The 27,260-nt window shown below is 43.7% G+C and overlaps 2 protein-coding genes and 1 long non-coding RNA gene across 6 annotated transcripts in view; 2 read left to right on the forward strand and 1 right to left on the reverse strand.

The window, feature by feature from the left end:
* On the forward strand, positions 1-10,047 carry Ndufab1 (NADH:ubiquinone oxidoreductase subunit AB1). Its single transcript, XM_032892741.1, has 5 exons — positions 1-226; positions 4,381-4,503; positions 7,360-7,447; positions 9,156-9,255; positions 9,912-10,047. Exons 1-4 carry the CDS (start codon positions 59-61, stop codon positions 9,245-9,247), a joined length of 471 nt encoding a protein of 156 aa, XP_032748632.1. The 5' UTR covers positions 1-58; the 3' UTR covers positions 9,248-9,255; positions 9,912-10,047.
* The window catches only part of Ubfd1 (ubiquitin family domain containing 1), a 27,071-nt gene continuing 4,783 nt past the window's right edge, over positions 4,973-27,260 (reverse strand). The window contains exons 6-8 of one of the 4 annotated variants that reach the window (XM_032892739.1): positions 23,508-23,590; positions 5,348-5,380; positions 4,973-5,096 (exon numbers count right to left, since the gene is read on the reverse strand). In XM_032892739.1, coding sequence (XP_032748630.1) covers positions 5,360-5,380; positions 23,508-23,590 — 104 coding nt within the window. In that variant the 3' untranslated portion in view covers positions 4,973-5,096; positions 5,348-5,359. Of the gene's footprint in view, positions 5,381-17,417; positions 21,190-23,507; positions 23,591-27,260 lie in introns of those variants that run through there. The other 3 variants (XM_032892740.1, XM_032892738.1, XM_032892737.1) reach the window with 3 other exon arrangements.
* Positions 12,040-14,047, forward strand: LOC116891562. Its single transcript, XR_004386846.1, has 2 exons — positions 12,040-12,153; positions 12,194-14,047. It is a non-coding gene; the product is annotated as an uncharacterized LOC116891562 (long non-coding RNA).

The raw sequence follows: 27,260 nt of genomic DNA on the forward strand, positions 1-27,260 counted from the left end.
CGCTACCAGCGGCTTCGGCGGGAGGCCACGGCGCGGTGCATCCTGGGTTGGCGTAGCCATGGCGTCTCGTGTCCTTTGCGCCTGTGTCCGCCGCCTGCCCGCGGCCTTTGCGCCGCTGCCCCGGCTTCCCACGTTGGCTTTGGCCCGGCCGCTCAGCACCACTCTCTGCCCTGAGGGAATCTGGAGGAGACCCGGAACTCTGCAGCCCACCTTGGCGCTCGCGCAGGTGACTCGCGGTGACTTTGCCGGAGCTAGTCAGGGGTCAGGGCTCCGGGCCGTCCGGGTTGGGGGAGGGGCTCCAGCCAGCTGCACACAACATGCAGGGGTGATCGGGGTACACGGCTAGCCCCACTGCTAGACGGGTTTTGGTTGACCACTGTCGCGAAGCTAAGTGTCTTATGATTAAAGCACAGGACTTTGACCAAGTCTTGACTGAACAGCAAAATTGGACACCACCTCTCATCCTTGCGGAGTGGCAATGAAGTTTAGTTGAGTGATCGAGTAGAGCACGTATTGCCTTTGTCAATTGTGATGATGGCAATTACTGTGGTCACCTCCTAGGGAAGTGCACAAGAGGAAAACCACTTGCCTACAATAGCCCTCTCCAGAGTGTTCTCTAGGTTCCTAGAGTTCTATCGTAATTTACCCGTGTGGCACCTTTTGTCTGTGAGTCTTCTGGAAATAAGGATAGGAAACAAGTCCTTTGTAGTTTGCATATTTAATGAAACCAGTGTTATGCTTAAACTGTGAGGATGTCACTTTCAACCCTAGACGCCCAACAGAAGACCCTAGTGAGCCCTCTAACTGCTCCCCTTCTTACCCCCCTGGGATCAAGCCCTGGCATGGCATTTTAAGTTCCCAGTGTACATGCAGGATTAGGGACTACTGTAGGATAGTCTCTGGGTCTAGTTGAAGAACCCCTTTTCTGTACTCAGCGAGCTTCCTGCAGTAGTGGTTTCAGTCATACCTACATGCTACAAGAAGAAATACATCCAGTGCTGAGATTCACTAACAGTGTAATAGGTAGACAGGCCACTGTCTGTATCAAAAGGTTGTCGTTATAAAAGTATTATAAGGGCAGTAAAGTTGCCGTGCCCTGGATCTAGAGATTAATTTCAGATTAAGCTAAAATGTGATCTTATGTTCTTACGACATTGCTTCTCAAACTTAAGTTGTGCACACAGATCATTCAGTAGGTCTGTAAGGTGTTTATTTTCGTGGGCTTTCTAGATGGGGTCCTGGGACCGTGCTTTCAGGTGGTGCTCTCTCTGCCTGCTTTATACAGATAGTAGAGGAACTGCTTTATGCTTACAGAATGGTTTTGATTAAGTTCATTCACAGATGTGGAGATGCAGTTGTTTCCAAAATATCTTAGGTTTGTTATTGGTCTGTGAACGTTCTCTGCACATCAGAAAGCAAATGGTAAGCGAGGTTTGTTAAAGGAATAAGAGACCTTTTCTCTGAATCACCCAGCTTAGATGAGTGAAATAAGTTGGCTTGGAAATTTCCAGAAAATGGAGAGGGAGTAGATGAAGGAAGAGTTTTGAAGAGGTGAGGGTTTATTTCAAACAAACAGCTGAGTTTAAGGTGCCCCAGTTCATGAGGTTTGCAGTGGGCAAGTGACAGAGATGGCCTTTAAAGCTTTTCCATAAACAAAGGACAAAGGCGAGTAGGATGGACTCTAATGCAGACTCATCAGTAGTGGGCCAGCTTAGAGTCGCTGCACATAGTGCCATCCTTGGTGCTTCGAGGTGATTGATGTCACACGTGAGTCTGGGGAGAACTCTACTGAGACAGCCCGTATTGACTACAGGGAAGGTACTTTTTTAACGGTAGACATCTGGCAGGTGGAAGCGGTTTAGCTCCTCCAAGAGGTGATGCAGGATAATGTAGGGCAGGATACCTACCATCCTGTGTCTTTTTGTAAAAAGTGTAACATACTGGCCCTGGAACTTACCAGTGATGCCTGGTGAGTTACTGACACCTAGTGGCCTACATGAGTAACTGCACACAAGTAGACACTCCAGTCACTGTTTTCTCACTGCCTGTTCTCAACACCGTTTCTCCTTCTCTTCCTTCTTTTTTTTTTTTTTTTAGCCTGATATCAATGCTAGGGATCTTTTTTTTTTTTTTAAGATTTATTCATTTATTATATGTGAGTACACTGTGCTGTCTTCAGATACACCAGAAGATCAGATCTCTTTACAGATGGTTGTGAGCCATCATGTGGTTGCTGGGAATTGAACTCATGACCTCTGGAAGAACAGTCGGGTGCTCTTAACCGCTGAGCCATCTCTCCAGCCCCTCCTTCTCTTCCATGTTAAATGCACTTCATACCAGCCCTGTGTTTCCTGTGATTGTTGTCTTTGAGACAGAGTCTCATTTTATCTTAGGCTGGCCTAGGTGAGAATATGTTACTCTGTGCTCACTTTGGGAGCAAGCCCTAGGACCGCAGCCCTGAACCACCCATGTCTTATTAAGTCCGCTTGATCTTTTTTTCCTTCCAGTCTGGAAATTGAACCTAGGGCCTCACTCATGCAGATAAGCCGTCAAATCCTGTCCCTTAATAGTTTCTAATCTCTTCTCAACTCCTTCTTGATATGCACACAAGATATGTTAGATCCTCCTACCTCAGACTTTTCTGTCATTCTCACTGTTAACATTTTTCTCCCTCTTTCTCTTATTCCTGTCTGTCCTTCATCTTATCTGTGGCCTTTTTAGGTCATTGTAATGAGTAGGACTGGCAGTTTGTCCCTATCATAGGCCTCTGATACACAGTATAAAGGGAACAATAGATTTAGGCACCAAAAGCGCCCTGCCATTCTTATTCAGAAATCTAGAATATTTTTCAGCTAATCTCTCTAGTTTTCTGATTAAATAAGTTTGCTGCAAAGTAAGTATATGTGTCCATTGGTTTAGTTTATGTATGTCCTTGCTATATACAGTCAGGCTTGCCTGGACTCTGGGTCTTCCTACCTCAGCCTCACAAGTGTTAGGGTTACATTTGACACCACAGCAAGTCTTGGGTCATTTTTTCATAGACACACTCAGGGTCCTGAGTGCCAACAAGCAAACCCCGCTCTTTCTTACACGTTTGTTTGTTTGTTTGTTTAGTGTGAGCATGCGTGTAAAGGTCAGAGGGTAACTTGGGAGCCTGTTTGGCAAGCGCCTTTACCCTCTGTTCCATATTGCTGTTCTTTTCCCTCTTCTTCAGTTCCCAGGGTTTCATACATGCTAAACAAATTGTTTACAACTCCATCCCTGCCCCTCTTAATTTGAGACAGGTGATCACTAAATTGCTCAGCTTGGCCTTGTTTCTTCTGCCTCCCCTCCCAAGTATCTGGGATTAAAAGCCTGGCAGCAGACTCATTTTCTATAGCACAGGCTTCCCTGCAAACTAAGAACTTAAACCCCCTGGCCAGACAGTCAGTGCCCCTCCATGCTTTGTAGGTGAAATCTAGTCAAGGCTTCAGTACCCAGCTGAGTATAAAGCAGACTTGATCGCTGAAACAGTTGGATCTTATCATAAGAATACTCAGAAAGGTTCAAATGTCTGGTGGCTATAGGGCATACCCACTTGCCAGAGAAATAGATGGGGCTGTGAGGCTTGGGGGTGGTGGCTGGTTTCATTTGTTCTAGCCAGAGTCTAGTTACCACCAAAGCCAAAGTAGACCTTTTCTGTATATGACCGCAGCTGTTAGGGTGGGTTCTTTTGTCTTCTATCAGTGGCGGCAGTGCACTGAAGAGCTGTGGCATGCTAAATTTGCCATGAGGGAACGTAAGCATTTCTGTGATGCTTTTCTGTTAATGACAGTCTTACTGAACAAGATGATACCCAGAATCATACGGACCAGTCCTGACTTTGAGGACAAGTGACCAGTTTGAAGCTAGAGCTTCTCAGTTGACGCAGCCCTGTGATCCAGTATTGAGTAATGACCACATTGGAGAATGACATGGTGTGGGTTCTGTAAGGCTCAGGAAGCTTTGTGAAAGATACCTGTAGGGAGGCAGTGAGGTGGCTCACCAGGGAAAGGCAGCTGCCACTAACCCTGATGACCCCTCAGTTCAATCCCCGGGACTCACATAGGGGAAGGGAGAACTGACTCCCACAGCTTGTCCTCTGCCTCCAGTCATGTGCTATGGTATATGCACGTGGATCCCTCTCCCAAATAAAGACTGTGTGCATTTTTTTTCCTTTTTTCTTTTTTTTTGGGGGGGACCGAACCCAGGGCCTTGTGCTTGCTAGGCAAGCACTCTACCACTGAGCTAAATCCCCAACCCCGACTGTGTGCATTTTTTAACAGATACCAGTAGTCATGTGCATCTATGTAAAGACATTTGGGATGGAGTGACAGCCTCTCTTCCCTGCCTTTGTTCTAGGTGCCTGGGACGGTCACACATTTGTGCCGCCAGTACAGTGATGCACCCCCACTGACGTTAGAGGGAATCAGGGACCGAGTTCTGTATGTCTTGAAACTCTATGATAAGATTGACCCAGAAAAGGTAAGTGGTTTTGTTTTGATCTTTTCCTTTACTTTCTTTGTGTGTGTGTACTTATGCACATGGATACACATATCATGGCCCCTTGAGGAAGTCACAGGACAGCTTGCAGCGGTCAGTTCTCTCCTTTCACCATGTCTGTCCCAGGAATTGAACTCAGGGGAATGAGGGTTGGTGGCAAGCTCCTTTACCTGCTGAGCCATCTCACCAGTCCATTTTTTCCTTTAGCAAATTTAATCACACAGTATAAAACTCAAAGGCTCCAAACAAATAATTAAAAGTCTCCCCAGCTTTCAGCCAACTAGTTCCTCTACTAGTAGACCTATGTTGTCCTTGTGTAGACAAGCTTCTTGTATAGCTTTCCAAGAGACACATGGATTTGTCAGGCAGTATGCACACATACGTATAGTATATATGTACTGGTCTCATTTACTTTTCTCTTGCTGTGATTAAACACCATGAACAAGCCAACTTACAGAAGGAAGGGTTTATTTAGGGCTTTGAATTCCACCATGGCAGGGAGAATGGCTGTAGGCAGGCAGGCAGGCAGGCAGGCAGGCAGGCTTGGCACTATAAAAGTAGCTGGGAGCTTACATCTTGAAGCACAAACAGGAAGCAAAGGTAAGTATGTCAGGGGCTTTTGATTCCTTGAAGGCTCCCTACCTCCCTGGGTGAAACACCTCTTCCAAGGCTACCCCTCCTAATCCTTCCAAATTGACACAAACTGGGAATTCAAATATTCAAATGTACAAGAAACCATCACAGTATTTATGTTTACCTCCCACTTTTCCAAAATCACAAGTGTTCTGGGAGTGCTGAGAGTGCAGTTCGGGGGAAACACACTTACCCTATGGCAGGCCTAATTACAGTCAAGAAAAGCCTGCGGAAAACAACAGGTGGTACATATACCAAAACTGTGTTTTGTTTCTTGTTTTGGTTTTGAAAGGGTCTCACTATATAGCCAATGCTGGCCAAAAACTCAGACCCTTAGCCTCCTCTTCCTAAGTGATGGGATTATAGAAGTACACTACCACATGAGGTCTGTTTCCGTCCTTCTGTCCTTTTTTTTGGTGACAAGGTTTCTATGTGTAGCCCTGGCTGTCCTTGCTTCGAACTCCGAATTCTGAGATCTACTTGCCTCTGCCTCCTGAGTGCTGGGATTTAATAAACCCTTGGGATTTTTTCATGTGGTTTGTAAACAACTTTTTCTTTAGTAACGCAAATTTGTTGCGTGTAAGGCAGTTTGTTTTTAGCAGTTTTAAAAATGACTGTGTGCGGGCTGGAGAGATGGCTCAGCGGTTAAGAGCACCCAACTACTCTTCCAGAGGTCCTGAGTTCAATTCCCAGCAACCACATGGTGGCTCACAACCATCTGTAAAGAGATCTGATGCCCTCTTCTGGTGTGTCTGCAGACAGCTACAGTGTACTTATATATAATAAATGAATAAATCTTTAAAAAAAAAAATGACTGTGTGCGCCCACACACGCACATACACACATTCATGCACCTGCCTGTATGTGTGATGAGAACAGATGGGGTCATCAGATGTCCTCTATTGTTCATCCATCTATTCTGAGGCAAGGTATCTCTGAACCTGGGACTCCCACTTTCTTAGCTAGGCTAGAAGCCAGCAATCAGTGATCTTCTGTCTGCCCACTTTAGGGCTCAGAGTACAGGTCTCTATCAGACAGCCAGCTTGTTACATGTGTGCTAGGACCTGAACTCTGGTCATCAGGATTGCATAGAGACTGCTTTTAACTCCTGGGCTAGCTCTCCGGGCCCTTACACAGATTCTAAAGAATATTTCCTGGTGATCTTGAGGTGTACATTACATTATAAGCAAATGAAATGCTGTATTTTCTCATTTGAAGGTGTCTTAGGGTTTCATTCCTGTGAAGAGAGACCATGACCAAAAGTAGAAGTAACTCTTAAAAAAGTAAACATTTAATTGGCTCAGTGGTAGAGCGCTTACATGATAGCATCCAAGGCCCTGGGTTCGGTCCCCAGCTCCGAAAAAAAAGAACCCCCCCCAAAAAAAAAAAAAAATAAACATTTAATTGGTGGGAAACATGATAGCATCCAAGTAGATGTGGTGCTGGAAAAGCCAAGGGTTCTCCACTTGTTTCTATAGGCTGCCAGCAGGAGGGTCTCTTCCCTACTGGGTGGGGCTTGAACTTAAGGCCTTAAAGCCCACCTCCCACAGTGATGTACTTCCTCCAGCAAGGACACACCTCCTAACAGTGTCACTCTGTGGGCCAAGCATTCCAACACGTGAGTCTGTAGGGGCCAAACCAATTCAAATCACTACAGAAGGTACCTGCAGTTTATAATAGTCTTGGGATTTTTAGTTGTTGAGTGTGTGTTGCTAGGAATGAAACCCCCAGGCCTCACGTGTACTAGACAAATGCTCTATACTGAGCTATATGGAAAGGCAGGATCTCACTGTGTAGCACTGGTTGACCTGGTACTTGCTATGTAGACCAGATTGGCCTCAGACTCAGACCTGTTTTCAATCTTGAGGACAAGTGGTTTTATTTGTTAGTAAAGTAGCAAAAAAAAAAAAATAAAATAAAAAAAAAAAATTCTCCCTGATGTCCTTTAAAATAGTAATCAAAGAACCAAGTAAAATATGTAGCATGAAATCCTTTATTTAATTTTGTTTGTAAGTTAACCACCTCAAAATGAAGTTGAACAAAGTAACAGATTACACTGTATTCATGCCAACATAAGTTAACACACCATGTTAAAGCCTTGATGGTTGTGTAAAATTGTCTGTATGGTGATAAAATAGCATTCTGTTGTCTTGGGAAGTAAACACTGTCTTGGGTTAAATTTTGCTTGGTATTTCTTTCTTGCAGCTCTCAGTAAATTCTCATTTTATGAAGGACCTGGGCTTAGACAGTTTGGACCAAGTGGAAATTATTATGGCCATGGAAGACGAATTTGGTAACACATACCTTAGCTTTGGGTTTGCATGCTATGAGTCTTGTTTTGTTGTTTTTAAGAGAAGTTTAAACTGAAGGAAGTGTGGAATCTGGACTGCACTCAGCTTTAGTAGAAACAATAACAGCAAATACTTGCCAGTCTTCTTACTGTCAGGTGATGCTAACTGTTAGGGACAGCCCAAGGGTCGGCAGAATACATAGAATTAAAGGCCCTAGAAAGCATAGCATCAGAAGCAAAAGTCTCACTTGTAGAGATGCTGATGACACTCAGGGCCTGGCCCCCAAGACCTATGATGACTTTAGCTGACAGCAGTAATAAGCTGTGCTGAGGACACATAGCTGAGATCTGAGTTTCCTGTGATGTTTGCCTTGTGTGCTCCAGGTTTATTAAGGCCTGTTTGCTGTGCAAATGAGGCCTTAAAAATTCCCAAATTACCTTTATGGGTAGCTATTCAACTAGGGAGCAAAGATTTGTGTGCCACCCATCAGGGCAGGCCCTAGTTAAAGCTCTTATAGATGATGCTAGCTGGAGAGGTGCTGTTGCTGCCTAGGGCTTACAAGAACTAGAGCTAGTCTGAGCAACATTACCTCTCAAAATATTTTCCTACACTGTAAAATGAGTGTGCTAGCAGAAGCAGCCTCAAGATTGGGACTGCTCAGAGATTGCATAGAAGGTACTCACTTCAGTGTCTGAGCCCAAGTGAACCATATGGAAACTATCAAAACCCAGCTGCATAAAAGGAACAAAGGAACACATGGATGACCCTTGAGAACAGAAGCCAGATAAACGTCTAACACATGCTGTACATATGGCTACTCCACTGGCATTGAGTAAGACACATAGGGACAGAGTAGATCCAAGACTGCCAAGGGTTGGGATTTGAGGAGTGACCTACTAATGACACTTGGTTTCCTTTTAGGGATGATGAAAATGTTCAATGACAGTGGTTCTCAACCTTCCTGATGCTGCCACCCTTTAATACAGTTCCTCATGTTGTGACCCCCAACTTTAAAATTACGTTGTTACTTTATTAACTAATTTTGCTGTTATGAATCATAATGTAAATATCTGAAATGTGACCCCCCCCAAGGTTGAGAACCATGGTTCTAGGGGAACTGAATTAATTCTTGGGGAATTAGATAATAGCAGCAGTTGCCCAATTTGTGAGCATACTATAGACTACCAAGTTGTTCATTTGAAAAAGGAGTTTTCACATGGGCAATGGTGGGCACACCTTTAATCCCAGCATTCAGGAGGCAGAGACAGGTGAATCTCTTGGAGTTTGAGACCAGCCTGGTCTATATTGCAAGTTTCAGGACAGCCAGAGTAGTTACACAACCTGCCGGGGGGTGGGGAGGTTGTTCTGTTATGTTAATTCTTTCTAAAAAAACAAAAAACAAAAAGAAACAAAAAACCTAAGATCAACATGATACTTATATTTTCTAAAATCTCAGTTCAAAATAAAGTAGGATTCAAGATTATTGGAGATGTTTAACACAGTTGTGTATATTATGAGAGGATCAGATGCAAGCCAAACCTACTGGCACAGACTTATAATCAAAGCTACATCAAATTTTAAGGTCAGTCTGAGTAACTTAGTCTCTGACCTAAAATTAAAACTAGCAGGGGAAAGGGTACTCATATGCTTTCAGTTCTAAAGGATTTGCTTTCTCTGTACTTATACATTGTTACCAACTTTTTATTTTAGGGTTTGAAATTCCTGATATAGATGCAGAGAAGTTAATGTGTCCACAAGAAATTGTAGATTACATTGCAGATAAGAAGGATGTGTATGACTAAAGTATCAGGTAAATAATCTGACATAAACTATCTTCTCCCATAGGATCAGTCTGTCTGTAGTTCTTCAATAAAGCAAGACACATAAAACAAAAGTTGGCAGTGCTTGACTGTCATTAGTTCTGTATTAGTTTCTGGTTATTTCCCATCCAGAGCCCTAAGCCTTGCGGTGATCTTTATTTTCAAGAGAAGCTTGAAAGCATCATTCCTAGACAGGACTCAGCCCTCTTCTTAAAAGTAGTCTTACACAAATATTGCATGTTATAACCCAGAAAGAAACCTCAGTCCTAGGCACCCACCCAGCCTAAGCCTCACCTGCTCAGGTGACCCAGGATTGCTCACAACTAAGAGGATGGGCTTTAGAGACAGGCCCAAGTTGGCTTCATTGTCAGGTATGCTGTGAGCCTGGTCATCTTTGATGAGCTGTTGGATCTGAGCCCACATAAAGTGGGAATGACGTTGGCCCTATCATGACTCTGTGAAGGTCAGATTGGCTCTCAGATGGTCAGTGCTGCCCACTGTTAAGCCTTAGCTGACAATCATTGCTGGTTCAGCTCTTGTGTTTTAGTGCTTGAGATACTTAGTTTCAGAGCATTGGGCACCTTGAAGATGGCACTTAGAATCAGTGGCTGCACACCAAGAAACCCACTTCTCTTGTCATTGCCAGAGCCTTCTTCCTCACTGTGAGGACTCCAGAGGACACACGATGGCATCGTGGCCAACTGACAGCGGTTCTGTTCGACTTGTATTTAAATTGTCTGAGTGTTTTGCCCTTTAAAAATAAATCTATTACAAAACTAACATTTTTCTCAATCTTTAGTTTTTCTTTTTCTTTCTTTTTTTGAGACAGTCTCATTCTGGCCTGAACTCATTTAAGACAAGCCTCAAATTCACAGTGATCTTCCTGTCTCAGCCTCCCGAGAGCTTCAGAATATAGGTTTGAACTACCCTGTTTGACCTAAACTTTTTAATTTGTATTGATGTTGCTTATAATTTTTAAAGATCTGCTATTGATAACCATGTATATTAGAAATACCTCCCAGGATACTGTGATGGGCAGCTGGGGAGAATAATAAAAGGCAATGACAGACTCTGTTTGAGAGCATCTCAGCGAAACCTACCTAGGCATGTATGAGTTAAAAACCATACTGGATGACAAGAAGACCCTGTTGCAAAAAAAATTTTTTTCCAGCAGTGTACCTGAAAAGGCTTCCCTTTGCTACCCACCTCAGTACATGGATTTAAGCTGGAAAACATCTGCTCCACTTGTTTCTCCCTCACTGGCTGATGAATCAAATGTTACTGGACTAGTTCCTTCCTAAAGACCCCTTTGCAAAATACCAGGATTGAATTTTGGGGGAGGGCAGCTCTCCTGAGGATGGGTATGCTTGGCGCTGCTACATCCAGTGTCAGTTTTGCCTCACCTCCTGTTGAGATATGCTCTCTGTCACCAAGGCTAAGCCTCAAACCATAATCCTACCTCAGTCCTCTGAGTGCTGGGACAATCGGGTAGATGCCACCACATGGCTACCCTTTTATTCTCATCTCAGCATTGTTTGCCTCTTGAGGTTGATGTAGGTAACACACACATAGCTCATGTCTTGAGATTAAGTTTGAGAGTCATGCCATAATTGCTTTTTTGCTGTGCTTTGGAGAAGGGAAAGGAAACAAGCTTATAGAAGGTGGTATCAAGGGGAGGGGCTGAGGTGGGTGGTCCAGAGAAGCTTCTGGTGGGATGAGGTGGGACAAAGGCAGGAACCAATACTGCATTTGGGCCTATCCTCAGCGCCCATTTCTTTCTGCAGTACCCAGTCTCTTTGTCTCCCAGGAGTTATTTTAGACATGTTGGCCATACATACTCCTTTCTTTTTAGGAATAGAAACCATTTACTGTTAGTTTGGGGGTTTTCCCCTATAGTGCTGGGGATGGGTTCTGGGGTTTTGCACATTAGACAAGTACTGCAGTACTGTGCTACACCCTCAGCTACTGTCCTCCTTTTTAAATTAGTTTTTGAGGTTACAACATAATTAGAGCTTTTTTCCTCCCTTCAAACCTTCCCATACACCCTTCCCTACTATCCTTCAGATTCATGACCACTTCTTGGTTTTATGTGTATCTTTAGATACACATATATTCCCAAGTATAACCTGCTCAGTTCATATAATATTACTGTATGTATGCTTTTAGGGCTGACAGTCTGACACTGAACAACCAACTGGAATGCTCCCAGCTTTCCTCAAGTGCCTGTAGTTCTGCCTTATGGGTTTTTTCTGCTCACTTTGGCCTGTCCATTGGTGTCATCTTTGTTCAGCTCATATTTGGCAGTCATCGTAGACTATGGGTAAACATTTAAGAAAATATCATGTATAACTCCTATCACGGAGCTTTAAGGAGCCTGTTTTTTTACAGATGCCTTTATTTCATGAAGAGCTTGAGTATTTATGATACACTGACAAACAAGAGTGAACCACATAGGATGCATGTGGCTGCTGACTGGAACTTACTCCAGGTTATTTTGGTAATATTCCCCCAAGTTGTAAATGACTACTTTAAATCCTGGGGTAGCTGAAGATTTGGCCCCAAAATGCATGTGGATTGTTTCTGCTCAAGCTCACCAAGTACTTCTCCTCACACATCTGGCCTATTCATGTGGCTACAGCTAACTGGCTCACATATTTAGCATCTTTTTGCTGAAATACCAAACATCTCTCTGCTCTAAGAATTCATGGGGATGGGTTGGGGATTTAGCTCAGTTGTAGAGCGCCCTGGGTTCGGTCCTCAGCTCCAGGAAAAAAAAAAAGAATTCACAGGGATGTTTTCAGTAAAGATTCTTTCTGTGCTCTGATAGGTGGGCAGCAAACTGACCACATACAGCATTCCAGACTGCAAATCAGAATGGAATACATACAGTTGATGTTTGTGTGTATGTTCATGTGTCAAAAGACAGAGGTTGATGCTAAGTGTGTGCCTGCATTGTTCTCCACTTTACATATTGAAGCAAGGCCCACTGCTTGCTCTTTTAGCTAATCTAGCTGGCCAGCTTGTTTGGGTAATTTCCTGTCTTTTCTGTCCTGGGTGACTCTCATGAGCCCCTGTGGCTGGGGATGGAACTCTGATCGAACGATTGCTCAGAATGCCTGAGGCCCTAGGTTCTATGCACAACAGTGAAAAAATAAGACCTGGAAATAGCCCTGTCCTCCATCCCTTGTCTCCTAAACCCTCTAGTTTAGCATCTTCAGTCTTCTCACTGTGTCCCCCCAGACAGTCCTAACAGTGAGCCCCCCCCAGGAGATCCAGGAAGACCTTTTAAGTTTCTGTGACAGTACCTATAGTAATACAAGCATGTGCCAGCAATGATGTCACCAACCAGGTATTCTTGCTAAAATCCTGTAAGCAGGATGATGGTGAAAGAGTACAGAAGTTGCATAGATTGAAATATGCGCTTCTGTCATGGGAAAAGGCAGTATGTTCTAAATCAAAGACCAGAGAGATGGTAACTTTGGGAAACATGGAGCTGGGAAGCACTAGGAAGAAGACATTTGGGGTAACTAAGCTGTATGTATGGGATAAGACAAAGTTAAATTTCTTAAGTACAGCAGTTAAGAATATCTATACTGCCTGCAAATAAATACTTAGGAGTGAAGCACATCAGAAGCTGACTTTAAAATTATTCTGGGCAAAAAAAATCAAAATGCTAATTGCTGACAAGTTAGGGTCTAGTTAGGGTGAGTCTTTGAGTTCACAGCACCATTCTTTCAATTGTCAAATTTGTGAAAAGATGGGAGAAAGCTTCAGTGTACATTTGAAAAGGACTATACTAAGGACTTAGAGTTGGATGTCCGCCTAAGTGTGCATCATCACACCTATGATCTCAAGCACTGTGAGTCTGAGGCTTGTCTAAAACAAAAACTCTCAAAAGCTAACAGCGAACACTGGGTGGGGTTGGTTGAACAGAAACAAATCTGTAGAGTAGGAAAAGTTGCTATTTTAAGCAAAAATAAAATGCATGCTTATAATCCCAGTGTTTCGGAGATTGGGGTGAGGGGATTGGAAATTCAATTGGCTACTACTTACTAAGTTCAAGGCCAGCCTGGGGGCTACAATGCAGTTGTCTCAAAAACTGAAGTGAAGATAAGCAGCATGACCCTACTTCTATAAAACATACCAAAGTGAAAAAAAGAGGTACCAAAGTGTGAATAAGTAATGATCACTACCAAGACACAACAGAGAGATGTATGGTTAACAAGTACATTTTTAAATGTTAGTAACTCAGGAATGAAAGCAGCATTGTAATGGGAATTCATTCCCTTTACAACTGACATGCTCCAGCCAAGGCTGAGGAGTAAGTGCTACAGCAGCCGCACAGGAAAGGTAGGACACAAAACATAGCAGGAGCAGGAGTAACTGCAAATTCAAGTGGATGCCCCATGTAGCACACACCTCAGCTACCTAAGAAGTTCAAAGTCAACTAGGGCCATGAGACCCTGTCTCAAAAATAGAATATAGAATGAAAATAAATGGGCAATTAGCCTGTGACTCAGGAAACCTGTAGTGCACAGCCTACATGGTCACCTGCACTTAAACAGGTGGCGGCAAGCAGTTAAGAGGTGGCTATGGTCCGTCTATCAAAGGACCTTACAGTCTAAGTCTGTTGGCCACTGGGATTTTCTGCAGGACAGAACCATATGGACACCCAGGATAGAGTAAAGAGGATGAACCTGATTGATGGTTACAAAAAGAAAAAAGGAAAACAGGTTTGGAGATTGGAATAAAGTAATGGATGAAGGTTCTCTGAGTAACTTATCTCAGCTTCACATAGCTAGCTGTGTTGCTAAAGAATAAAATGAGGGGTTGGGGATTTAGCTCAGTGGTAGAGCGCTTGCCTAGCAAGCATAAGGTCCTGGGTTCGGTCCCCAGCTCCAAAAAAAAAAAAAAAAAAGAAAAAAAAAAAAAAAAAAATAAAATGAGGGTCAGATTTTAAGGGGTGTCATTCCCACTTGAGACATCATGACTTGAGGGGTTTGTGGGATACCCAAGGAGGCAACACATAAAGCAAATGAGCAAAAGCATAACACCACCACCATGCTGAAGCTCATAATCGAGGGTCTGTAGGTAAGGCTGCCCCTGTGTTCTGGGATGGGGCCTTCTGTGCTGAAGGCTAACATGAATCCTGTTCCTTCAGACTGGGGTTCAGTAGACAGAGACAGAGCACCCATCACTCGAGATCTCTTTATCAGGTACATCATTATGACTTTCGAGTTTTTAAAATGATAATGAAGCCAAATCAGCAAATTTCAGACTTAACAATAAATCCAATGAATGAATGCCAAGGTCAAAGTTTATGCAGGCAATTTGTAACATGCATCAATGAAATCAGGAAGAGGATAATCTAGCAAAATCGGCAAGAACCACTTTCCTTAAGTCCTCAACAACAGGTAAATGGGTGCAGAATTCAGCATCAGGCCATGTGGGTGCTGAGTGAGCCAGCCAGCTACTGACAGGCATGTGATTGTTCTCAGCCTGAGTCCTTTGGGCTGAAATGAGGGTACCAGAAGATGTGACAGATCATGTGCTAACATAACAGAACCTGAATACAGTGCTTAGAGTAAATACTACAGACAGCCCCAGAGGCTCCTCTTTCGCCTCCATGCTTCCTCTAAAGGCAGGAGCCCTAGAAAAGGTGTATCCAAGCAGCCATTTATCCATTGTATAGCCAGAGATCAAAACCCTGTCAAAGTGCTCTTCTCTCTATACAGAGGAACTGCTCAATAGTCGCAGGCTCACAATGAGTGACACTCATTCACAGTGACAATGTCTGTTTGAGAAAGGTACGAGAAACATAGAATAGTGCAACAACTGGTGCTTTGGACAGAACTCTGGGAACAAAAACACCCTCCTGTGGGGTTGCTAGAGTACAGGTTCTAACTCCAGAGAACACAGCAGAACTAGGCATTACATGATTAGTCACCTGACAACCTGAGTGTGGGTTATTTGCATTGAGGTGGGTCTGCCACTAGTGTTTCTGTCATGAATCAAAGGGCACAAGTCCATCAAGAACTACAATAGTCCTTAGTAATGGCTCAGTGGATTCTACATCTTAGACTAGGATGTGAGAATACTAACTAGGAGAACCTCACCCTGAGCGGATCAGAAGGGAGTCCTCTGCTAACCTACACAGGACCAGAGCATCCCTAGCCATAGAAACCCAGGACATGAACTAGAGTAAGACTCAGAACCCAGCAGGACAGGGCATGGTGGCACACATCTGTAATCTTCGCACTCTGAAGATTGAAGGAGTAGAATTAAGGGACAAGGCTACCCTCAGCTTCATAGTGAGTCAAGTCCAGCCTGGTCCACATAAGTTCTAGGTCAGCCAGAGCTTAACAGTGAGACCCTGTCTTTGAAAGCAGGACAAGAACATTAATAGGAAAAATTCTACAAGTTACGTATTACTGATATCTAGGCAAAGCATCTTCCTGCACACACCTCGTTGGATCACTAGAATCTGGGTCAATGTGGAAAGAGAAAACCAAGTCCACAAATTTGTCCTCTGACCTCTTCACGTGGGTGCCTGGGCAAATATGATCCATACACATGCAACAACAAAGGACTTAGATGGGGCAAAAGGCATAAACGGGCAGTTCAAAAGTTTAGTAGAAAAATTAGGTGAACGAGGAAAAGTTGGAGAAGCAAAATAACGGAGCCTGAAAATAAAAATGGCCCTACATCAAGGCAACATGGCTAGAGCAGTCATGAGGGGGTAGAAGAGCGGCCTTGGCAGTTGTGTGTGGCAGAGGTCTCATGGCAGGAAGCATCTCACTCCTACTTCTCAGCTGCCTGTGGCTCAACAGTACAAAGAAGCCCTTGTCTCTAGCTCTTAGGACTGTCTCCTTGTAGGCTCTCTATTGTGGAAATGGTTTTTACCAGATCTTTTAAGAATATATCGGGGGTTGGGGATTTAGCTAAGTGGTAGAGCGCTTGCCTAGCAAGTACAAGGCCCTGGGTTCAGTCCCCAGCTCCGAAAAAAAGGAAAAAAAAAAAAAAAAAAAAGAAGTGTTTTAAAAAAGAATATATCGGTGTGCCAGGTGGTGGTGGTGGTAGCAGTGTACACCTTTAATCCCAGCATTCAGGAGGCAGAGGCAGAGGCAGAGGCAGGTGGGGAATCTCTTGAGTTCAAGGCCGGCCTGATCTACAGAGTGAGTTTCAGGACAGCCAGGGCTACACAGAGAAACCCTATCTTTAAAAAAAAAAAATATCCATAGGCTGACAAGATGGCTTGGTGGCTTATCCTGTTACCAAACCTTTCCATCCTGAAACTCATATGGTAGAAGAGAACCGACTTCCAAAAGCAGTCCTCTGATTTCCACACACGTCATGGCCTGAGTGTGCACACCTGTGATATGTGTACAACATATCAACAATATAATAATGTAATAAGAATTTTAATAAAAATCAAATACAGTGACAATGGACATCACACCACATGCCTATGCCCCCGAGGATGAATAGGAGGATCTGAGTTCCAGGCAGGCTTATACTACCTAACAAGACACTATCTGAAAAATGCTCTTCAATGTTGTTTGAGAAGTATGAGGTATTAGCAAGATAGAAAAGTGGGAGCCTAAACCTTCAGGAATACTTGCACAATGGAGGTAAGGGGAAATGTCTTAACATATGAGTGACTGAGTGCACTGTTATATCCTGACGAACTATCACCGTTTATGCCAAGGATTCTGGTCTTGTCCAACTTCTGATCATCTTTCCTTTCTGGGTCCTTAGAGCAGCATGTGGCTCCAGCTGTGCTGTTTGCACTGTTTTTTAAAATATGTCTTCAAAGGCTAGGTGGCTGGCAAGGGTAGAGGATTCCCAGTTAGGCAGAGAGGGAAGAGAGGTACAACTTCCCCTAACTAGAGGCTTACATGGCAGAGGGCTGCCCAAGCAAAACGGTGGCTGATTGGTAAGATCATTACTCTGATACTTCACGTGCAATCATACCTCCTGTCAGCTGTCCCAGAGAATAAACTTGTATATGTTACTCAGTGCCATACAAGTCAGACCACAGCTGACAAAAGATGGCTTGGGGCCCAGTTCAAAATGTTAGTAAGCCCCCAGGATACATTTGGCCCCAGAATAGATTAGGCGCATGAAGAATTGGAAGGAAAGAGAGACGCAATTAATTATCAAACTTTAATTGATAGACTAATCTTACAGGATAAACAATGACAGCTAGTCAAGATTACATATTTAAAAAAAAAAATCCAGCAGCGCAAATCTAATAGACTAAATACGTTTATCTCCTCCCAAACAGGCATTTTGATTTAAAAACAAACAAGAACAGAGTGTACACCACAAGGAAACATAGTACTTACATATTGTCAAATACTCTGTAGAAGTCTGTAGGAAAGGTAAAGAAGGTTCTCAGTCACCAAGAAAGCAGAACCACCCACCCTGGCAGGTAAATCACCAGCTGATTTGTACACTAGAGCACTCCTGTCCACTTTTAGGCCTATGAAGAAGGAATGGGCCTGATCCTGACTGGAAGTAACTTCATTACAAAGTCTAAAGACAGAGAGACCATCCTTTTCCAAGGAACAGGGCTGAACAATAGCAAGAAGCAAGAGAAAGTTGGTAGATGGGTGAAAAGAAAGCCTGGCCTTGGCATACATCTATCTTTCCCTTCCCTTCTTGGCTCCTGGTAAATAAAAGGGCCGGCCAACTGCAACAGCTCACAGCACTCCTCCAGGCACATTGAAGAGGAAAAATTCCTTTCTGGGTGAGATATGGCAACTTTTCTGAGACATGGCAATGTAGCAAAGTTCATCTCTTTGGCCCTCATAGGGGAAAGCAGCAATTAAAGAGCTACTTAGGCCCTTACCAGACAGGCTCCTACTATGTCCACAAAATGCAAAGAAAGCGCATCCTTAGCCCAGTCAAACTTCATTTAAGAGCCAAAGCTACTTGCCAAGGCCCACTATGGATTAAAATACTTTTCACCAAGAGTCCTGGAACTCAGAGTCTAAGTGCTCTAAGCTGAGGGACCCAGGCTCAGAAGCAGTTATATGATCACATTTTTCTGCCAAGTTGCCTCAGGGAGGAAAAGGAAGGCATAATGTGTGATGGCAGCCCTGCAGAAGGGCCATCAGTACCACTTGTCGATGGGAGAACAGCCTTTTGCGTGGCTACATGAGAAGAAGCCTTGTTGTGAGCAGGACTCTTCTACCTAGCCTCATGTAATGCCACCAGAGCCTTCTCCTGCATGCCCTCTCATCTGACTGAAAGAATTGTACAGAAATAATCCTGAGGAAAACATACTGTGATGCTACCTAAAGGGAAGAGTATTCCAATTTGCTCACACAGATTTAGTCAATATATCCCACATGTTAAGAAATATATAAAGACTGTTCACGGGACTGAATTTGACAAAATAGCAAATACTGCTGTGACCCAGACAGATCTAAACACTTATTCCCAGGGCTTCTGGCGCTGCCTGTCCTGGTCCTTCTGAGAGCTTCTGGCAAGGCCTTCCATGCTGACAGGTCAGGAGCCAGAGCTCAAGCAGATTCAGCAAGCTCCGGAAAGCAACACTCAAAACAGCTCCATATGAAAAGGTGTCATTTACATTATTTATAGAGAATATCTCCAAGTAAGGAAAAAGCACCATTTTACTGAAAATAAAAAGGCTCACAGAGGCTTTGGTCCTCTTGAAACGACACCAGCCTGCGTGAGAAGCAGTTTGGCCCTTGGGCAGCAGGGGAATAATGACAGGGCATGTGTACTAGGAGGTGGCAAAGAGCACTGAGACCCACACAGAACACAGGGGGCTGGCAGGATGGGCCTCAGAGCCAAGTTGGGAACATAAGAGGCCTGCTCAGAGAGACCAAAACTGGGTATGTGGCACTGTCAAGACAAGTCTCAAGGACAGGGACATTGGCAAACAAATGACAGTATTCAAGCCAAGAAGATGCTCTGCTTGCCACTTGGTCACTTCCTTGATAGGCCTGCCAAATGCAGGAGGAGGCCGGGACAAGGAGCAAAATGCACCTTTTCCAGGAACTGCAGGCCAATAAAAACAGAAAATCCACAATTACCAATGAGGTGCTAAAACACAGGCAGTTTCTTGGACGCTGCACTTCACATACATTACTTAGGCGCCCAAGAAGCAGAGTAGGTTTTCCTGTCCAGATGCATAACTTGGCACTGAATACACCACAAAAAGCAAGAGGCTGTCTATATGGGCTGGATTCCCAAACTACAGCTTAGAAGGGAAGGGCATAAATATTGTCATTAATTGGCTCACAAGGAATAGTCATCTTAGGCAATACATGCGGATACATTTCACAGGATGAGGGAGGGTAACAGCGTAAGAGTCCAAAGTGTGACGCTAGGAAGGTTTCTCACCAAACCTTACTATGAGAGCCTGCAACCAGTGAGAGGAGAATTGCAAAGACAGCAGCAGAGAAACAGCAAACAGCACAAAGGGATCATTCACCAAGAGACTGTCCCTCATTTCAGAGTCAATCAAGGCTTACGGAAAAGACAGCAGTTCACATGTACAAAGAACGTCAGGGCTAAAACCAGGAGAGCAAGCTGGTCCTGAAAGCAACTTATCCCATCTCTGTTGTTGGAATACCACTTGCTGACCCACTGGGTCACAGGTCTTCCACAAGAAAGGCAGCATCTCTGAACCTGGGATAAAGGACACTTGAACTGAACGCATGAGCAGAAGGACCGAATGGAGAAGCATAATTCAAACAACCATTGGACTGCTTAAGGAGTTCTGGGAAGCTTCCCAAAAAAGAAAGTGTATGATCTGTGGCTATATGGCAAGCCGGCTCATCAGACCAGGGGCCTTGGAGCAGCAAGTCCTAGGCTATGGTGATAGGCAGGGTTTAAAGTCAAGCTAAAGCAAGGCTGTCAACAAGCAAACCAGCAGTGGAACACCTCAGAACAGGGATCCGAAGGGTACACAGGAGTCAAGTGAGAGAAACTCTGCTGTTCGTTGAACACCACAGCGAGGTGGGAGCCCCTACACCAAGACCACAGCTGTTTTGTCTATGTGCATTCCCAAGCAGCAGCACATGGACGAGAGCCTGGCAGAGGTGAAATGAGGTACCGAAGAGAAACTGGCATCTTTGGGTTTAAAACAAAATCATAGGGAAGTAATAAAACAAAAACAAAAAACAAAAACAAAACAAAAAAAAAAACCCAAAAAAACAAAAATATATCTGAATCAATGAGCACACACACAAAAATATATGGCTTACTCACCATCCCCATTTTGCATACAATTTTAATACCAAGGAAAAAAGAAAAAGAAAAAACAACCAGACTCATCACAACGCAGTCCAAATGTTTGCAACCAAAGACATCTAAAGATTTCAGTTGAAATCATTTCTAAAAGCAAAAATGAAAACAAAAAAACAAAACAAAACAAAAAAAAGAAAATGAGCTAAGAAAAAAGAAAACAACCAGAAAGCTTTTGATTATTCCCTCTCAGCATTACTGGTAGGTCTACTCTCAAAGAGATTTAAGAGTATAAGAGTATTCCACACATGTTCGAAACTTGGATTTATTAATTTCCACCATACTGACTTTAAAAACGGTATGAAGCTGACTGCAAGAAAGGGAACCGGTGATTTTAAGTTCAAATTAAGCTAATGGTGAAAGTACATCACCTCTGGCTTCAGTCACCACATCACCTCAGATTGAATAGAGATTTTTGTGTGTGTGTGTGAACAAAGTCCCAGAACTCTGCAATCCAGGGATGCTGCGGACCTCTCCCGGCAATGTCCTTCACTTTGGGTCAGTCTCCTGGGCCAGAGGTGAAAGTGCTTTCAAAAATACTGCCACTTGCCCAGCACAGTGTCTTTGATTGCATCCACATATTGAGTTGGAACCCAGTACACCCAGTAGTAAGAGGCTTCCGTGGGGCCCAACTGAAACGCCTGCAAGGGAAAAGGAAAAACCAAGCGATGCTTCAGAGGAGGGTGACCAAGCAGGCAGAACAACAGACGCAGGAGGGAGGGGAGCAAACTGATTAAAAAGGGAAGAAAAAATAAAACCAACCTGTGTACATGGGGAGGAGTCTGCTACGCTTAAAGAGGAAATGGGGAATGTGAAAGGACAGGCAGGGAGGGGAGGTTCAGCTCAGTTCAGCAGAGTAGATTCTAAGGCAGTGATCTGCATACTTCAGTGTACATCAGAACCATCTGGAAGACTTGTGAAAACAGGCTGCAGGCTCCAGCCCCTGTACTTTAGTTTGGGAGGCCTGAGGCAAAGCCCAAGTAACTTCTAACAAACTCCTAGGTAATTCAATTTTACTGGTCCAGAGGCCACAGTGTGAGAACAGCTGCCCTAGAAAATGTCATTTACACACAGGAAGCAGGTATGAATGTCCAAAGCACACTGTGTGAAATGTTAAAATCCTGAAAAAAAACCTACATACCCATCTGTAAGGAAGGGTACCCATAATTCACAGTAGTGTGGCCTATTCATACAAACACTGGAGTCTTAAGATATAAACAGATCCTTTGGATCTTGAGTTATGACAGATCACAACATCAAACCCAAGTCATTAAGTTGCAGAAGGGTACCATGATGCTATTTATGAAAACTGAAAAAACACAACACAACATACCACCTTGTTCATGGACAGATGTATAACAAAAGTACTGACAGATGAAGAACAGACACGACAGATTACAATAATGGGGATGGAGAAGGGGAAGACAATGGGGACGACATCACTGTTGGTAAAAAAAATTTTATTTAAAAGATTTAAAACATGATACAAAATATTTACAACTATCATATTTTGGTGATGGGATATATGGGTAGTGGCATAAAATGTAAGGTATGTCCTTTTCTGTATTTTTGAAACATAACTCTAAAAATCAAAGAGCACTGTGAACTGTGACACACTCATCTAGCTAGACAAATGGCATCCACAAGAAGAGGAAGTAAACCTTTCATTGGGATAAGGGTCAAAGTGCTATTTAATGGCATTCAAAAAAGACAGAAGGGGACTGCTGAATCTACTTTTGATGCTAAACGACATCTGAACATTTTAACTAAATTTAATTTGAACTAAATTAAATTCTAAATCAACATTCATGAACACAAATTTTTAAAGAAATATCTACTGTGGTCCATTCATCCTATCTGCCTCCCCATCACCAGGCTGCATGACAAACAGGATTTGCAAGTCCACAGGGTCAAACTGTTCAGACAAATGTTCCAAAAAAGAGTGAAAGGGCCAGGCCAAAAATATCAATACTAACTGTTAACAGAAAAATAACTGAGCAGGCAAAACAAATACGTTTGTAATCTTGTTTTAGAGATTACAAAGAGGTGAGGGTGTAGAGACTACCTAATGACCACAAAGCCCAGGATGTTCTCATCACTGCCAGAAGGTCCAAAAGCCTGTGTCCAGCGACTGCAATCCCTTGGCCTTGCTTTGGCACCACCCAACTGACCCTGAGTAGGCAGGAAAGGGCACACCAACTCTACAGACCATTGTACCCGAATCCCTTTCACTGATTGCCCTAAAGCACATAGATTGTCCAAACATCTCTGTGCCATGGACTTGGTAATCTCACCTACAACTGGAACAACTAGCTGTTCCTCACAGAGGGGTGGAGTGGGGGAGGGGTATAGCAGCATCACTACAAGCTACTGAAGAACTACCCCTGAAAGACAACAGCAGGAAACCCCACCCTGAACTTTGGAATCTAAGCAGATAAACTTTATTTGTAAAGTACTTGTTCTGCACAAACTGATGAGTTCCATGAAGAACAAGCATGCCCTGGGCCCCATCCTCCCAAAGAATCCTGGCTACATGGACACATGCTGGGCATGGCAGATCACTACAAGAGAGAGACTTTTTGATGTCTTCACAGCCCCATAACTAAGGGGGATGCTCTCTTTTATAAGTAAGACAAAACTTCAAATGAAAATCCACAAGCCATTCCAATTCATTTTCCTGGCCTACAAACTAACTAATCCAAATAAGACGGAGACAGAAGAATTTCTAAAAAAGTCAGGAAAAAAAAACGCCCTCCTTTGGACAGTGGGGAGTCTGCAAATAAACACAACTGGGAACAAGGTCATGGACACAACTCTTAAGTAGACAAGAAAATGTAAAGGTCTTTTCAGTCTTCTGAAGACTGCTTTCTTTTCAGATAGGAAGAAATGCCCTGTGAAAAATCTACTCCCCTGCAAGATGAAGCAGAAGCAGTTGGCCAGACAGGCTGAGGCTACTCACCATCATGTGGTAGTCTTCATGTCCTTCAATAGGTTCACTGACAACATTTTTAATGGAGCCCATGGGCAGTTTCTCAGTCCGCTCTAGGTTGAAAGAATGACAGCAGTTATTCAAGGGTCTACCTGTCTGAACTCCTCCTCAGCCACAATTCCTCCCATACCACAGCTGGATGGATGTATAGTAACTCAGGTAGCAGGCAACACTCCCTCTGGGGAGGAAGAATGTCTTCTGACCAATACACCTAAAGTCTGGTAGGGAGCTGGGAAATATGGAAAATCAAATAAAGAACAGGGTTTGGTGATAGTATGATAAAAGTCTGAGGGCACCTTTACCTGTCTTGTTATGATAAATGATCACTAATAACACCTCAAAACTCCTCGATGTTTTAATAACCCAAACCCAGTATGGGCTAAGGTTTTGAACACCTAAAAAGGGCAAATTCAGGAAGCACACAAAAAAGCAGCAACAGGAGGAATGTGCCAAGCTTACAAGGCTAATGATTATGCCAAGACTCATCCAAACCTCTGCAAATATCACAATTTGTGGTAGTCTCTCAAAACATTTATCTCTCACCTGATTAACACTGGACACCAATGGTCACAAGGGCAGAGAACATTTTACAACCAGTTAAGGATGGCAGGAAATAGGAGGCATAATGAGGCTGGCTTTCAGGGAGATGAGGCAACTGCAGCAGACAAGTATAATAGTTGGGAGGCATGAGGGAAAGGAAGTAACCCAGGAAGCACCAGATACCCGAGGTACAGCGGGTATTGTCAGAAAACTGGTAAACAAGGTGGGAAAAACTCCTTACGGCCTCCGGGGGCCGGGTGGGGGGGGATCTAGAAAGGCAGACAAGTAAACAAATAAATTTCCAAACTATAAATTTACTAAGAGTCCTGGACTCTGGTCCTACCAATGACAAAGTATTTCACTTTGATAGGCCTTGGCTTCAGAAAACTGGGAACAGGGGGAAGTCTACTTTGTGGCTCTAAAACAACAGTCACATACAGACAAGACTGATAGCATCCTGAAGATTGAGACTTTAAAAATACTTGTACTTTGAAATGCCTGGAGGTTTCATACCATCATAGATTTCTGACCTTTCCTCAAACTCCAAAGATTAGACAATGCAAACCCCACAAGGCAGATAATAGCAATCAGCTAAGCTTTGACTTCACTACAAGCAGGGCAGGACAGCTGACAGACGACAAGCTGGGAATGCTTGCCTGGGCATCTCCATGGTCTCACCCTGCTTCTTCCTACACAGACATGCTATGCTGTGTGTGGCAGCCTTGAAGGTTCCTTATGCAGCAAAAAAGCATGGAGAAGCCAATTAGCTGCTGGGACAGTCACTTCACAGCAGCTTCTTGAAGACAAGCTAGTGGCTTTTAGCCAATTCCCAGAACAAGCTGTACTTCTGAAAGTCCTTTTGATGCTAGGTGACAGGCCTCCTGCGTACACAAGAACACTTCCCCACACCCTGGGCTGCTAGGTTGATAAGGAAAAGGTCTGGCTCAGAATGAAGAGCTCAGCCTCATCAACCATGAAAGGCACAAGGAGTTCAGGACCATGCTCTTTTCATACAGCTTGAATCTCATTGCAGTAGAACTCTTCTAGAACTCTGCCCTCACACTAGAGGAGGAAGTCAGCTGCTTTAGAATCTTAAACAAAATCTCTAAGCCAGGAATGATAGTTTATACCTATAAACCCAGTACTCAGGAGCCTGGGACAAGAGAAGCACTGAAAGTTTAAAGCCAGGCTTTAATGTCCTCAAAAATAACAAACAACACACACAATTTCATGGGGAAAGAATTATTCCAAGGACCCATAAAGCACTTGAATTCTAACTAGACCCCTTGCCTGCACCTACCCTCCTGGACATGATGGCTTTACTAGACCAGACTGGTCAACTGCTCTGAATCTGGGCTGCCAGCAAGCAGAAGCCCAGCTGTAGAGGAGAGCCATGTACATCAGTAAGCAAATGACGTAACAGAAGTCAAAAAACAAGATCACCAGGAAAGCCCAAAGGCAAGGAGGGCAGCTAATCACTAGCCAAGGTAATGATATGAAAGGTTCTTCAGAACAAAGTGTTCAAGCAAAGATATAAGTCACTGGAACACTAGAAAAACCTTTAAAAACTTAGAAAAACCGTGTGACCATACAGCTAAGAGTTGGCTGTGAAATGAACACCACAGACTGTTATCACAAAATGAGAAAACTCAAGCACTGTCAGTACCTCAGTCAGTTCATTTTAGGAATCCCTACGGTTGAAACAGCAATGTGTTCTAGATTCATGTTTTAGACAATTAAACCACACTTCCCACCACCACCCTGCCCAAGTTTTTTTCTGTGAAACTTGGTTCCATTTTCTGCAGCCTGCCCTTGGAACCAAGAAATCTCTGATGATGAGACCTCTATTCTCGTCTTTGGCATTTACCTCGAACACTGAATACCTACAGTGCTGGCCAGAAACAGGTGAATTAGGCATGTTCGGGTCCCTCCAGGAATCTAACGGGGACAGACAAGTCAGAGAGAAATTGAGTACTCTGGGGACACAGAGTGCTGGAGTAGCAGCAGCAGTAGCAGCAGCAGTTCAAAGTGAAGAGTTAGGAAGATGTGAGGAAGGCTTCTTTAGAAAAGGGCATCTTTCGGGGGGAGAAGGGAGCTCTGTAAGACTATTAATCCTAAGGGCAGAGGAGAAGACACTCTAAGGTAGACCCCAGAAAGGTAAGAGCTGTGCAAAAAATGAGCTGGGAAACTGAAGAATGTGGCTCAAGTACATAGGGGACATGAGGGCAGACACAGCGGGCCAAGGATTTGGAGTGGGGTATGTTTAGACATCTGAACCTAGCCTTGAAGGGTTATCAATGTTTACAGGCATAAGAACCAGGCAAAAGAGCAGTACAACAATGAGGATGATCAAAGATGATAGATCGGGAGAGGGAAACAGAAATGTGGTTCTAGTGCGACTTTTAAGACAATGCAAATAGCCTTTACCAGTACTGAGGAATGATCAAGAAAGGGACACAGACAAGATTTTGCAACTAGCCAGGACTGATGGTGCACACCTTTAATCCTAGCATTCAGGAGGCAGAGGCAAGTAGATCTCAGAGTTTAAGGCTAACCTGGTCTACAGAACAAGTTCTAGGTTGGCCAGGGTTACAGAGAGAAACCCCACGTCAAAATCAAACAAACAAACAAAAAAACTAGTAACCATCAGGGGAAGGTTGAGTGGGGATGGTCAGTGAGATACTTCCCAGAAATAGTAAGGTTGAGCCAGATACTGCACATGTGGGGAATTGGGCAACAAGAAATGAGGGTATGTACAAAGGGCAATCAGGAGGCAAAGGAGAAATTCTAGGCAACAGTTAGGAAAACTTCATTTCTATAGTCAAACTGACCTAACTAAACATTAGATGGGACCATGAGGACCATGGTGAATACCACTGCTCAGTCACAGTTCCTCAATGCCACGGGAAGAGTGCAGGCTCCAATGGCCAGATCTTTTGATATTTTCCAAGACAAGCTCCACATTAGTTAAAAAAAAAAATATGTAATTTGTACAACTATGTGATGTACCCATAGAACCCTTACCTAAAGACCAGACTTGGGTCACATGCTTGGGACCTCTTGGTTTATGTGTAATTTAAGGGCCAAATTTTGAAGGATTGTCTCTGAGATCAGACTGAAAAGAATGAGGGGCATGGGGCCAACCAAGAGGCAAGCAAGTAAAGACATAGTCAAAAGCCATGA

Source organism: Rattus rattus, chromosome 2 (assembly GCF_011064425.1).
Source record: "Rattus rattus isolate New Zealand chromosome 2, Rrattus_CSIRO_v1, whole genome shotgun sequence".
Taxonomy (NCBI): Eukaryota; Metazoa; Chordata; class Mammalia; order Rodentia; family Muridae; genus Rattus; species Rattus rattus.